Source organism: Phymastichus coffea, unplaced genomic scaffold (assembly GCF_024137745.1).
Source record: "Phymastichus coffea isolate CEN01 unplaced genomic scaffold, Cenicafe_Pcof_1.1 PCOF00193, whole genome shotgun sequence".
Classification (NCBI taxonomy): domain Eukaryota; kingdom Metazoa; phylum Arthropoda; class Insecta; order Hymenoptera; family Eulophidae; genus Phymastichus; species Phymastichus coffea.
In genome coordinates this window covers 85,392-99,740 of record NW_026707004.1, presented here as the reverse complement: position 1 = coordinate 99,740, position 14,349 = coordinate 85,392, and the positions used below count along the sequence as shown (strand labels likewise).

The 14,349-nt window shown below is 41.9% G+C and overlaps 1 protein-coding gene across 1 annotated transcript; it reads right to left on the bottom strand.

Annotated features, from left to right (window-relative positions):
• Positions 1 to 413: 413 nt before the first annotated feature.
• Positions 414 to 13,608, bottom strand: LOC131673748 (E3 ubiquitin-protein ligase MYCBP2-like). Its single transcript, XM_058952003.1, has 27 exons — positions 13,583 to 13,608; positions 12,456 to 12,678; positions 12,011 to 12,385; positions 11,717 to 11,923; positions 11,424 to 11,629; positions 11,191 to 11,359; positions 10,938 to 11,123; positions 10,478 to 10,860; positions 10,223 to 10,413; positions 9,792 to 9,851; positions 9,316 to 9,405; positions 8,473 to 8,717; positions 8,152 to 8,400; positions 7,716 to 8,082; positions 7,087 to 7,631; positions 6,486 to 6,872; positions 6,088 to 6,259; positions 5,626 to 6,020; positions 5,300 to 5,429; positions 4,736 to 5,145; positions 4,357 to 4,662; positions 3,478 to 4,287; positions 3,193 to 3,417; positions 2,801 to 3,116; positions 2,276 to 2,732; positions 1,830 to 2,200; positions 414 to 1,751 (listed from the first exon to the last, which is right to left on the bottom strand). The coding sequence occupies exons 1-27, from the start codon at positions 13,606 to 13,608 to the stop codon at positions 1,636 to 1,638; spliced, it is 7,617 nt and encodes a 2,538-aa protein (XP_058807986.1). The 3' UTR covers positions 414 to 1,635.
• Positions 13,609 to 14,349: the final 741 nt, after the last annotated feature.

The following is a 14,349-nucleotide window of genomic DNA, read 5'->3' as shown; positions in this document are numbered from 1 at the left end:
GGTTATTTAATATCATTGAGAACGCGGTTGGGGATAACGTTCTGAACAGTAACTCGATTAAAGAAAGGTAGTTGTTCGAAGTTGGAGGCTTCGGCAATATGGATCATACGCCAATGTTAAATTAAAAATAATACATACAATGAATTATCTATTAAAGTACTAAACGAATGAGATAGTATCTCTGAAATCACGAACAAATTAAAAAAGTTTCAAAATCAATTGCATTGTTTATTTAATTTATGATGAATAAAAATACCATTTTTTATTAAATAATCCTAATACGAAATGATACAATTTGAATTAAAAATTGTCTATTGTCAAAATTACTGTCAAACATAACTATTTCTCCTGTCGCAGTTACCTGTAAAAATTCTTACCTGTAAAAAAATATGTCGATAGTCGATGAATTTCGTTCAACTGAAAATTTCGATCAACGTTAAAGAAAATAATTATTTAAAGTTTGTGCGTAACATTGCAAAATTTACGTTATTCCGTAATCAACTCTTAAAAAAATGTCACAATCTTGAAAATAAACCAAATAACGAATGAGAACTTCTTGCATAGAATCATGTGAAATAATTGAAAATAGATTATTATCTTAAAATTTTTATTTTGATGTCAAACATTTGTATTTCATTAGGATTTTTTTTATACATGAAACTGAATAAGTATTTTAGCAGATAGTTTTTACAATTTCTTCAAGCACGTTTGATACAAATTCACAAATCTTTATATTAAATATACACAAATCAAAAGAACAAACCATATACTTAATCATTAAAGTAAACATTGTTAACACACCATTCACTCTAAATTCAAGAAAAAAAAGATTTTGAATACACATATTATAACAATATTTTACATTATAAATGGGATGTCACAGAGAAAATGGCACAGCTGCTCGGTATTTGAGACATGTACCTACTTGACTAAATAAATAAATATATCAACAGAATGTGAGTATAAATAAGTTAACACAAAAAATACTGACAGCGAGATCATACTGGCACTAACATTCGCTTATGATATACATTATTTAAATACAATTCAATAATTTAAAAATGCTAACAAATACATCTATTTAAGGTTCGTTTTAATGAAATTGCATCAGTCTCGTAACGACCTATGAGTTCACTCACGAAAAAAATGCATACTCTCCCTGTATCATCGACAAAGGCAATTCATTTCACTAAGATTTCTCGACGATTGATTATCTTGTAAAAGGCCATACAAACACGAGGGGCCTTTAAAACATTCATTCGCAGGTATACATTTTTTGCTTGATTATTATAAGAAAAAAATGAATAGAAGAACAGTATTTTTGGACATCAATTGTCGTCCTCAGCACTTTTACCACTTACTAATTATCTATTAAGAAACCATGTGTTTTCTAACGTTTGTCACACAATATTTCCAAGCTTAACAATTTGTGTGTAATTCTACGCCATTCAATTCCAGTCATTGTTTTGTATTTCAGTCGCTGCCTTTAGAAAAAAAAATACAGATAGGAAGTTCTCACTTGACAACTGTTGGATAACAAGTTTTATTTCTTCAGAGTTATCACGCGTTATCCCTGGAAAAACTTGGATTGAAGTCTTAAAAGCTTAACTTTCATTGTGAGATTCTATAATCAATTTAGAATGTTTGTGCGTTGCGGCAAATACCACAACCAAGTGCAAATTCCTCTCCAGTCGGGGGATGTTTGACGTGAAGTGGACACTCGTCCCCTTCCAATTGCTTTGCTTTTGGTCCTGTAAATAAAAAAGCTAATTTAGTCACTCATAGATAGATGAAATGTACTAATAATAATAAAAAAAGAGCAAGTATACCGGCAGGGCAGGTAGGTAGCTCATTTTTGGGTATATTAGTAACCCTTTGAAAATCATCATGACAAGGCTTGCAGAAATGCGTAGTGCCAAAGCAGAAGAATACCGCAACAGAACAGCAGTAACGGCACTTGTACTCAAGAAAGTCAGTGCCGTGTTTGGGACACATCTGTGCACGTGCAACGTCGCTGCAACCGCCGCAAACAAGTTCAGTGGGATCGAATGCTTCGCCCGCTGGTTGCACATCACAGCGAGCCTCGCCTCCGTAATAGGCCTTTTGACACTTGTAACACACGTAATAGGCATAGCGGTCCATCGCGTAAGTAGCTGGATCCTGATAGTAACGACCGCCAGGTGTTGTCACTGCCTCCGCTCTAAAAAATCATTTCATTATTTATGTAAATAATCTAAAGTGATATCTATAACAGTCAAGGTAAGTAATGACTTACTTATGCAAGCCTTCGTATTCGAGTCTCATCAATGCTTTTCTCTTCACATCCTCGTACAGTACCTTGACGCTAGTTAAATGTTCCGTTAAATTTTGATTATCCATAGGCACCTTACAGATCGGGCATAGTGAGAAACTAAAGGTGATCCTCGGGCCAACCCACTTCTTCGTAAGCACCATTCTGCAGCAGTGAAGGTGAAAAACGTGGCCGCATTGCAGTTGAATTGCAGGTGCGCACGACAGAGCCTCGGTGAAACAAATCATGCACATGTCGTCAGCGTCTTGTTTCAGATCGCAAGATGGTACACAGCGATGCAAACATGGTAGACAAGGTCGTTCGTCTCGTACACCCCCACAAATATGACCACAGAGGTGAACTTTACTACAAGCGTTTTTTGCATGCTCTTGACATTCGTGATCCGAACAAACGTTGCCGATCGCCAACAGACCCGAGTTACCTATGAGAAGAAACACTTCATCTTAATAAAGTTCATTTATTGAAATAAATGATTTTGATCTCTCATACCTGTAGTTCCACAAAATCGACAAACACCTGACGACGCGCCAACAGGTTTCTGCGGCGGTCCATCGCGAAACTCTACCAAAGCTTTGAGCGTTTGACTATCCGCCAAAGCAAGAATCCAAAACAGTTTCATTCTACCACACCCTTCGTGAAGATCCACGCGAATAGCTTCTTCTTCTTCTTTACATACTTGCCGAATGTGCATTCGAGTCTTGCGGTGGAGATGCAAAACTCGATCACAGTCAGCACACAAGTTTCCACAAATACTGCACTGGATTATCGCTGTGGTCTCACCATCGTCATGGTTGCTACACATTGGCTGTAATAAGAAGAAAACGTTATTTTTGCGATTATGATAACACAACTAGGTACACAGAAATGAAATAAAAATTTACCCTTGGCGGTGGCGGTTGACCGTCAGCGCTACTCCACTGACCAGAGGATAATCTTTCAACGTGGTCTGAATCTAGAACGCAAAGAGATGACAAAGCTAACCACAAGGTAGGCGATCGAAGACACTTAGTTGGGTCTCGATTTTTGTCTTCTACTCTCGTCAGATTTAAAATGTTTTCTGCGATCGCTGCTTTAGTTATAGCTGCCCAAATGTCTGATAGTTTACCCTATAAAAATTAAAAGTTCCATATTCTGCCTACATACGTTTCCAGATAAAAAAATCTTACCGAAGCCATATCTTTCAACAATTGGATAATCTCTTCAGCTAGTTTTCTCGAGATGCAGCCTCTCAACCACCACCTTGCTCCAACTTGACTCTTCGGGTGTATACTTGTCGCTAGCGAAATTGACTGCAGTGCCTTGCCATTATTCTCCTTATCTTTAACTTTAACTTGTACAGTCAAAGACTTGGCAATGCAACTCAAGAAAACATCTAGAATACCAACATCATGCTCGTCAAATTCAGTCAAGTGCAAATATGCACTACTTGCAGCAGAGATTATACTGAAATCTGTCGGTGGTAGTCTCTCTGCTCCAACAACACTTGCTAAAACTTCCGGTTTGATTTCAGGTAAGATTCTTCTGAGCAGTGAAGTCACTTGTCTCTGAACTCTAGCAGACCCCGTGTGTAGCAAACTTAAAATATCTTTTAATAACGGAGACTGATGAGACAAATAATTTCGTCCAACGGAACTTCCACTTAATGCCAAAACCATTGACAACATCTCGAAGCAATATGTGTCAGCAGCCTTAGGTAGATCGCTGTTATCACTCGTAACGCTGTTGACTGGAGTTGGCGAGCATAAAAGTGTTTCCCATTCTTCACGTAGTCGAATTGTTTCTTTACGAATGGCTTGTACAATGTGTGCACAAACTTGTTTTTGCAGGTGAGTGAGCTTACTTCTGCTGAAAAGAATGCCAACCATGTGCTCTCGTAACTCGTTGCTTTCTTCTAGTTCTTCGTGATTTGGCTCAATGACTAACGAGGATATTGGTCCTGATTTTTGCTGTTCGCCTTGAATCAACTTTCCGAATACCTGCAACAAAAACATTTTTTTTTGCTTTACAAATCAAATAATATGTCAACTTTATATTAGATACTTTACCTGTGAAGTTATTGAACGAAAGACTTTCAATGTTTCTGCTTCACAATTTTTCTGCTGAATAGCTACAGCGCTGAGAGACTTTCCGATCTTAACAGGTTCACCATCTATATCTCCTAACACGCGAATCTGTCTGACTCTCAGCGAATTATCAGGCCCTTTCAATTCAAGACCAATCACAGCATGGCGAGGATGTATTACTGAACAATTTACCCAACCAGTCGATCGACTTTCTATTTCAACAGTTTTCAATTTCACCATCTCGTCGGCATCCATACCGGATTGGAATGTAACGCTCGACACTTTATGCTGAAATTACAATACAATTTTCTCAATTTAAGATGAATTGTCTAATGTATAAGTAAAGAAAAATTGGGCTTACAGTCAGATCACGACAGTTATCAATATGGATATAAACCATTTTTGGGAAAGTATGTGCTCCACAAATTATCGTGATTGTCTTTGTCTTATCTCTATCCTCATCGCCAGATTCCCAAAAGGTTTCAGTCGAATTATCTGTCAGACTGGTAATCATTGCCTGTCTACTTGATGTTTTAATTTCAACTCCAAGAGTCAAATCTCGAAGAGTCTCGACTGTATTCAAGAACTGTTGTCCGGATAAGTTCGACTGATGACTCTTGTGCATGCTTAATGCCGCATCTTCTTCCTCTTCCGAACGAGACAAAATCTTGCTGATATTACTGAAAACATGACTGCGGTGTAAAAACATATGATCAGCAGGTGTAAATTGAATCGCCCAGCAGCGCACAGCTGCTTGTTGCAGTGGTGAACCTGAAATACAATTAATTACGTTAGTGAGTAAAATGAAATTATAACGATTTTTCCATGAATCCTTTTATTTATTAGCTTCATTATACCAACAATAAATTACGTTTATCAAATTTCATAATTAATACAGTTTAGAATTTTGATTTTTTTAATTTACCAGGTGGCAGTAAAAGCATCAAATCTGAAATAGTTTGCAGCAGCGTATGAAACGCTGTAGGCAAAGGATGAGCAGCTTCACCAGCAATAATAAGGTCATTTAAAGGATGTTCGCACATTCCAACCATATCCTGGAAACATAAATTATTTGTATAACATAATTTTCTTAATAATAGTAATAAATTATATATATATATATATATATATATATATATATATATAAAATTATTATTGTGTGTGTATATCCACTATAATAAATTATATACAATATGTATTAATGAATACTTAATAATAATACTCCTAGTCTGAAAATGAAAATTTACTGACGTGATCTTTCCTCTTCTCAAAACATCTTTTTCTATTATCATCCTCATTAACGTCCATCGGATCAGGAATTATCGGTGTCAAAGAATTAACAAACCACCATAATAAATCATGCAAACAAATCGGCTGAGTGACGGTTCTCAATAACCAATTGAGCGCTTGCATCGCGTACACTCGACATGCGGCGCGCCTAAGTGCCTGCTTCATCGCGTACTGCATGTGCTGGAGGTTGTGCTGCCGCAGAACGAAAAGCATAACCGGTCGCATGAATAATTCTATTCGGTCGCTGTTTATCATCTCTACTTGTTGATTTTCTGATACTATCGCCGATTGATCCATCGAAGGTACGAGCTTCTGTAAAGCTGCTGATGGATAGCAGAGCAGTGATGAACCTGCGTCTAAATAGCGAGAATCGTTAGTTTTAGATCATTTGTTTTTCAAGATGATTTATCAAATCTCTCATACCATTGTTAGGTTCACTGCTACTATTGTTTCTTTTGCGCATCATAACGACCCGACCGTCCTGCATATTTTTGGCCCATGGTGCACCAGTTGACATCGATACAGACCGATGAAACATGCCTCGATTTTTACCGCTGTCGCTGTCACTGTCACTCATTTGGCACTCTGATAAAGGCTGTAAATAAGTAACACATGTTATTAAAAACAAAAGTTTAAAAAGCTACGCACATAAAACAAAAATTGTTTTATATTGTATTCAGTACGATCTTCAAAAATGAAATATGTTCTTTACAATAGTGACACAAGAAAGATAAACATTGATAACAAAAACTACAATCAAATGAATAATGAAGACATACACTCATGCGAACAACACCAATGAAGTAAATGTCGAAACTAACCCTTTTGTTACTTACGGTTAACCCATTATTACTGCCATCATGCGAGTTCTGTTGACCTTGTCGTCGGAACGATTCTTCGTACAATCTCTCATCATTACTCTGTGAACTCTGTACCCCCAACGAAAGCAAACATTGGAATGGTCCAGTTGATGGAAACGGTCCTGCAGCTTCTGGAGGACTGTAATTCTCAGCAACGGCTGTGAGAGTCTGAGATGGTCGTCGTTGCTGTTTTGGAATGGTAACTCCAGCCGCGCTCGCCAATTCCAGAAGAAACATCGAATTATTCTTAATGATTATATGTGTCTCATCGATATCTGGTGACGTCAGTGGTGACATATGTTTGTTAAGCTCTCCTACGCTGCGTCTGTATCTCTTATTCTTTTTTGCCTGTTGAACAAAATGCATCATTGATATTCTGCTTCTTAATTTCATACAGTACGAAGATCTAAAGTTAATGCTAAGAGTCGAGTCGATGCCATTAGAAATCGCACAAAGACATAAAACTTGTGTTTTTAAAAAATGCAATTGTGCATTGAGTAAAAATAAAGAGCAACGGTCGGTAAAGAGGCAGCGACAAGACGATTGAAACAAATCAACCAACCTTCAGATACTTATCACGGCAAGTATCGCACAACAGGTACCACGAGCTACCGCCGCCGCCCCCGTCGCCGCAATTCCCAGCCCAGCCAACGCAATAATTGCCACTGCTGTTGTAGCCATTACCCCCGGCATGCCATCCACATCCCGGATGCATCAGTTTCATATGATACGTTACGGGATGAGGAAACATCAATCCACACAACTCGCAAGTTGTTTCTCGCTCGATGCCTGCACCGTCGCTGGTTACCGGAATCTTTGCAGTTGGTTTCCATTCTTTGCGCTCTTTAGATATCTTTTTGTCGCGTTTATCTCCCAAATTGTTCTCTTTCACGTTCGACTGGGGCGTCTTCGTTGGCGTGTCTGGTACAATCCGCTTCGACGGCTTGACAGTTGGCACTTGATTTATCGGACTTGGTAGGACGGTTTGCTGATCGATCGCGTGGAGAACATTTTGACGCAGCTCCTCCCACAAGAATACTAGACATTTCAAAGCTGGAGGCAAGACTGTCACCGTTGTAAACTCCGGCAAGGCTGTCAGTTTGTTAACTGTAAAACGAAGTACGATCAACGACAATCATTCTCAAAATAAGAAACAATAAAAAATCGTTGAAAAAAATATCGATAACCAACCTGTCTCATCCGTGCCGTTAGTATTCACCTTCTTTCTGTTTCTATTCGCATTGGCATTGGCCGCCGATCTGGTCAAGCTTTCTAGAGTACTCGGCTGAATGTGAAGGTAACTTCCATCGTTGGTCACTTCTACCGAATGCCTCTGCCTCGCACGTTCCTCGCGAGTCATCTCTTGTCTCTTCTTCTCGCTGTTGTCGCCTGATGGCTGTCTCGTCACCACCATGGCGCCTTGTTTCGATAGGTTCGGATGGAATTTGAGAAAGCTCGCGCAAGCCATTGCGTCGTGAACTATACCCTCGTGCCAGAGAAATGCCGCGAACACTGCTCGCAAGCATTCGGCTACCGATGGGCTCACTGCTTTCTTCACCTGTGAATATCATTGTTGATCAAATCGCAATCTTGATTGTTATTTGAAAAATTACCGCGTATTGTTTACCTTTTCTCTCTTAAGATTCAGAGTAGTGCGACTAGGACTCGGCATCTCTTGGCTAGCAGCAGGTGACATCGCGCGCTTTGCTCTAGTTTTCGTCACTTTCGCGTAATCGCGACGGCAGTATTTGGGCGCGTGTCGGTCCTCTTTGTTGGTCAAATCAATCGGGAAATGGCCTTTCATCGCCGTTGTGGCGCTTTCGGGGCTCGTTTGCGTTTGGGCTTCGGACACCTTTTTCAACGCGTCTTGCGAGTCCTAGAAAACAAACGCGATGGAGGATTCGGCGTACCGCTCGATAAATTTTGAAACGAAGAAAAAGTTCGTTACCTGAGTAACGGAAGCACTGTTGTCTTTTTTGGATGTCTCAGTGGGACTCAGAACCTCCTCGGACTTCATGTGTAACGAGCTGCAACTTGGACTTGGCGAGAGGTCCCTAGTGGTGTTAGCCATTGAACTGACCCCGCTGGGAGATTGCGATGGATCGCGAGTTAGACTGCTCACCAGTGCGCTCGTGTCGCTTTGCGTCGAACCACGACGATGTGATGTGGCACTGTCTAACATTCCTCCTGATACTAATTGGAAACATTTCTTCTGTGAGTGTTACGATTTCGAGAAGCTGTCTTAGTAATAAAGTACGTTCTTCAAACTTGTTAGACATTATTGCGTAAGTCAAATACTTATCATTTTTTAACTGAGTGTGTGGAATTTGGCGTATCACACTAAATTTTCATGAGATTTACAAAAAATTTTCCAATTTACGATTCGACTTATAAATACACTACACATTTAAGACATTTTTTCTAAAGAGAAAGTATGTATATCATGCATTTCATTACACCAGATCATGTTCCTGTGTGATCTATACATTTATTATGATGTTGCATTCAATTTCTATAATCTATGTTGTGCAGTGTGATTCTATTGCAATTATTTATCTTACTTTATTGTCTCATAAAATAACTCAGAAGGATCTTATTAAAAAATTACTTTTACACATCACTATCTATATACAATCAGTAACATACTAATTAAAACCTCCTATTGATCGATTATTTATTAAACAGTTAACTGTATGAGTTAACAAGAAAATTAACAGAATGGTATTTTGAGGTGTGATTTATAATAAGTACCCAATATTTGGTTGAATAATTATTTTTATTTAGAGCTTACCTAGAGGTGAAATCCCAATACTTCGGGGGGAGCCATGAAGCAGTGGGCTGCTGCCAGCACTGTCTCCCCCTCCAGCGATATTTTTTCCACCTATCAATGTGTCGTTAAATTCGAGTATACATTCATCGTGTAGCATTCATATAGAACGTTGAAAAAATGTTTAAAAAATCATGAATTGTGCTTTGTAATATTGAAACGTTGGTGTGCAAATGGAATAGTTGTAGTGATGAATAATTGTATATGTAATCAGTATTAACATTTTTCATGCAATGTGTAATGAAATACTCAAATGCGACACTATTATTAAATACATATCAAGATTTTCCATGAGCACTATTTACAATTCAAATCTTGTTAAGATATTGATCTAATAATGAAGTGGTGATATAAAATATTATAATATATGTGATAAACCAACGTCAAGCAACAACATATTACGTTTGCGTTGAAATGTTAGAGAAGCAATGAAAGGATACCTTGAGCATTAGCAGCAATTGGGAAAAGACCAGAACCAAACGGCAAGCGACTGGAGCCAGCTAAGACCATCACCATTCATTTATTAAAGTAGATTATTAAAAGTTGTTTTTTGAAATGGAAAGTATATAGTTTATATGAAGCGTGACAATTTTCGAAGAAATATGAGTCGTCGAGGAAAAAAAGATTCGAATGAGTAATAAAATAAGCATATCAAATTAATTCTTGGCCGTGATATTACTATACTAGAATAAAGACCAAATCAAACACATATAGATACTCAAAAAACTCAACGCGAAAATAGTGGTTTGGGCGCAAAATTAAGAAGTAGGTTGGATTCACGCAACAACAAAAAAAGACAAGACAGTCGAGAAAATCTTTCTAACGAACAAAACTATTATTATTATACGCTACACCGAAGATTTATACTTACCGGGTATCGGGACAGGGCTAGAAGATCTGCTGGTCAGTCGCGGCGAACCAGCTTGTGGATTCTTTGGTGACGAGCTGCGTGACATCTTACGTGGTGTTTCCGGTGGCGTCGATCCGTTACCGTTGACTCGACTTTCTCCCATAGCTTTCACAAGCTCTTTCACCGATACACCAACGAACTCCGAAAAATCCCTGCTCGTCGAATAATGAATCATTCAGTATTCATCTTAAGTATAAAAATGTTTGATAAACTTACCTGCCAGGCGAGCATTTTTTCTCTCCGTCACCTTTCTTATCGTCACCTCGAAGCCACTTCTGCAGTACACTGAACTTGCTACTTCCACTTTCGCGTTCTTTACTCGACTTTTTCTCCAAATGACTTTTGCCGATCTTTGCAGACGGTTCGGTCGTTTTGTCCGTAGACACCTGTTTATCACTACTAGCTTGTGAATCTTGTTTGAGACCACCGTAGGTACCGAAAAGAAATGAACTGTTTGGTCCATCACCAGAACCGGCACTTTTTGGTGGAGGAGGTGTGTGATTCGGAAGTGAATGCATTCTGTTCAATGCGTCGTTCTCTTGGCTGCTCGATGCCACGACTGGCGTTTGAGCGTCATCCTTGTGATTAGTTATTTGACCCTAAAGTGTAATCACAAGAAATCAATGAAGGAAATTACGATTGAGGGTGTAAAAATGTACCCGAGGGACCAACAAACCTCGCTCGTATCATTAATAGTTGGCTTCTTCTCCATCGACTCCTCTTCGGGATCAGGCACAATTTTCATGTAAGCTGCGCCGTGTTTATTAACGGCAAGCGACCAGAATTCACCGATATTGTTAAAGCTGTATTTCTCAGCTGACTCATCGTCTATCCTAACCCACGTTCCATATCTGTTGGTAAACTACGCCGTCGGAAAAAAGAAATAAGTATTCCAGAAATGATGAACCTCAATGCTCGAGTGTACTTACATAATCTTGTATGGTGACGGTATTGCCAATCGCGAGCATCCCAACAGCCGTAGCTTTGAGGCTCGGTCTGCATCTGATGTTGTGACCTGATGCGCCGCAAGTGACCACCGCCATTGTTTTGCCGCTATCAAACGTCACTGTTTTTCGTTTGCTAGAAAAAGACGCGATCCTCGTGGAAAAGTACGCGCTTAATCAACGGCCAACGAGAATCGAAAATTACATTTGGTACTTACTCTTCGTTCGAGTCCTTTTTACCAAGAAGCACCTCCCGGCCGTGACATGCATTGGACGATGATTTTTGTTCCTCGACTGGCAGTAACAAGTTTTTGCCCAAGTGTTGATTGTACTGCAAGCACCATGCCTCCAAGTGGCCGCTACTACAGTACTTGGTGATCGTATCGACGTTCAATCTTAGCCACACGCCGTCGTCGTTGTGGATCTTTGTAAATGGCCAAATTGATTTTCGTCATTAACTTTTCAACAGCGCGTATAGGATTCGAAAGCGCGATCGGACGATTTGGTGTACCTCGTCGCAAAATACGATGGTGTTGTTAACCGGTATAACGCCGATTTGTTTGCTCTGAAGGGACGGATGAGCTCTGATCCTCAAGCCAGCACTGTTCCTGGCGACGAATTTTCGTACTCTACTCGGCACATGCGTCGGTTTCTTGACGATATTCATCGCCGGCATTTCCATGCCCTGAGGCGGTCGTTTTACTTCGACTTTATAATTCTGCCACCAAACGATCGAGAAAAAAAAACATGAAAATGAAATCCAATCGATTCCGTCTACGATTACGTCTAAAGGTTAAATACTCACATTCTCCATATCATAGCCATCGATATTGACGTGTATGGAGTACCATCCGACCGAGAATGGCGTCCAAGTAACCCTGTAGGTTCCATCCTGGTTAGGTAGAACCGTCATACTCTCGCTGGAACGCTTGAGCGCCGACGAGGTGAATCTCAACTCCTCGAACGAGTAGTTGCGATAAGCCTTCATGATGGTTATCGCGTGAAAGCTGACTTTGTACGGCTCGTCCAGCACTGTCATTTCGTACGGCGTCTCGAGGGTTGGTTGCGGATGACCGCCGAACGTCAGAGGATCCAGCTGTTGAGTCTTCGGACGCACGCGTTTGCTGGTTTCCGAGTCGGTCACCTCGCGCTTGTCGATCGGCACTGCTTTCGCTTCGATCTGCGCCAGATTACGCCAATGAACAATCGACTCGCGCTCAAGAGCCGAAGATCTACCGAGCGAAAGATACCTTAAGATTAGGCGCGTGCACGAGCTCGCCGTACTGATCCCTGGTGATGAGATTGACGACAGCGGGCCATCCGTAGCGCATCTCCTCGCGAGCGTACGACAGCTCGCACTTGCTCGGGTCGACGTAACTGTCCGGCTGCAGCCACCTCGCCAGGCGACCTCCGCTGGTGCCCGGCGCGCACGAGACCAGATCTCGCAGGAACAGGCGCTCGTTCGACGCACAGCTGTGAACCGCAATCGTTGTTCGTTTACTGCGTGAGTTATACTCTCTTTCTCGTACGGTTATTCGCTACAGATTAATTAGCACTCTTCTCACGCGCCACAATGCGGGTAAAGGCTGGCAATCAATTTTATCGGCAGACACGATAAAAACAATTACTCCGCGCTGTTTTCTTGTTTTTTAATAATAATTGAGCTTGGTAACTCTTTCCGTCGCGGCCCGACCTACGTTACGCGAAAGCTTCGAAGAGAACGAGGCGCGAGAAAAAGAGCGCCGATTGGCGCGCTCGCCTTAATTGGGCACACGGCGTCTGAATCTCTTATCGGCCTTTTAGCTCTCCTTTCTGCGTCTGGTCGCGTCGAGTCGAGAAAGTTAAAAGGCCTCCTATCCCCTAATAAGGCGGCAACTATACTTGACCGCGAGCGAGCGTCTTTCTTTCTGCACCTAACGCTTATATATATATGTGTGTGTGTGTGTATAAACGGTGTACGTGAGCTCCGAGCTTCGAGTTCGCGCGCGCCGCTCGTGCATTATTCTGCTGACGTCTTCGGGTAAACGTTGTTGGGCTTTATAGCCGCTCGCCCTGTTTTATACCATTTCTTTTACTGCGCGTCTATGGTTGGTAATATGCGAATTAGGAAAAATTGTTTTCGCTCGCTAGTTTCGGTTTTGTATTCCGAACGTGCGACATTTCCGTCGTGGACGAAGCGCACGATTTTGCGTCAAACGTCCGTTCTCGCAAAGCGTCTAATCCATCGCCCGAGGCAAAACGAAAAGAAAAAAAAAATTCCCATCGAGCGTTTTCCTCGTACCGTCCGTCAGTAAACAGAAAACATCGTCAATGGGAGCATCGAGGCATCTGATTATCGGAAACGAAGATAGGCGAGTGGCGATGCGAGCCAACTTACTCGCCGTTGCCGCTCGGCTCGCACATGGCAGGCACGTGCTGCTGGCCGCGCAGGTAAACGCCAAAGGCTCCCGTGTATATATGCGGGCTCACGGGCGATCTTGCAGCGGCACGTGGCTGGTAGACGATGGGAAAACCGACTCGCGGAGGGTGCGCGTCCACGTCCACTACGGTCGTGCACGGCAATCAACTTTTTTTTTTTCGTACTTCGGCGCTGTTTTCGGTAAGGCAGACGTGCGTGCGTATCGGGTCGCGTCTGGGAAAAGGGTGGAATTGGTCGGTATGCGGGGCGAGCCCATCGATGCATCCGCCACCCCCGGATCGATCATCCTCGCTGCCGCGGCTGATCGAGAGCAAAGCCACGTTTGACGCGCAGAGATACGAGCCAAGATACGAAGATACGAAGGCCTCTCCATTGGACATCGGAGTGTCTCGAGCAGACTGCCGAAGCGCGCATCTTCGTCGTTAAGCGCGACAGGAAGCCGGCAAATTGCTCGTCTCCAAAAGTGACGACGCAGCGAGCCGAGCCGACCACGGAGGAAGAGAAATCGAACGGAACGCTCGGCGCGCTGCGCCCCAAGACTGCGCTGCGGCCTCTTCGAGTCGCTCCTCGTCGCCCACGAGTAGCGCGTAATTAAAGCAACGCCCGCGCCGGTGAAATTGCCCCGGCAGTCGGCGCCACGAGACCGTTCCTGACGCTCTTCCATAGACGTCGCGACCACGACTATAACGAGCGAAGCCACCGTCGGCGTGCAATTGTCCTCCCGC

What these genes read in the sequence shown, in the direction of transcription:
- LOC131673748 (XM_058952003.1), bottom strand. Translation starts at nt 13,608, where the DNA reads ATGTGCGAGCCGAGCGGCAACGGCGA. An exon ending in ATAACTGTCGTGATCTGACT is followed by an intron (nt 4,663 to 4,735) that starts GTAAGCCCAATT and finishes TTGTAATTTCAG; the next exon opens with CATAAAGTGTCGAGCGTTAC. An exon ending in TGTTGAAAGATATGGCTTCG is followed by an intron (nt 3,418 to 3,477) that starts GTAAGATTTTTT and finishes TAATTTTTATAG; the next exon opens with GGTAAACTATCAGACATTTG.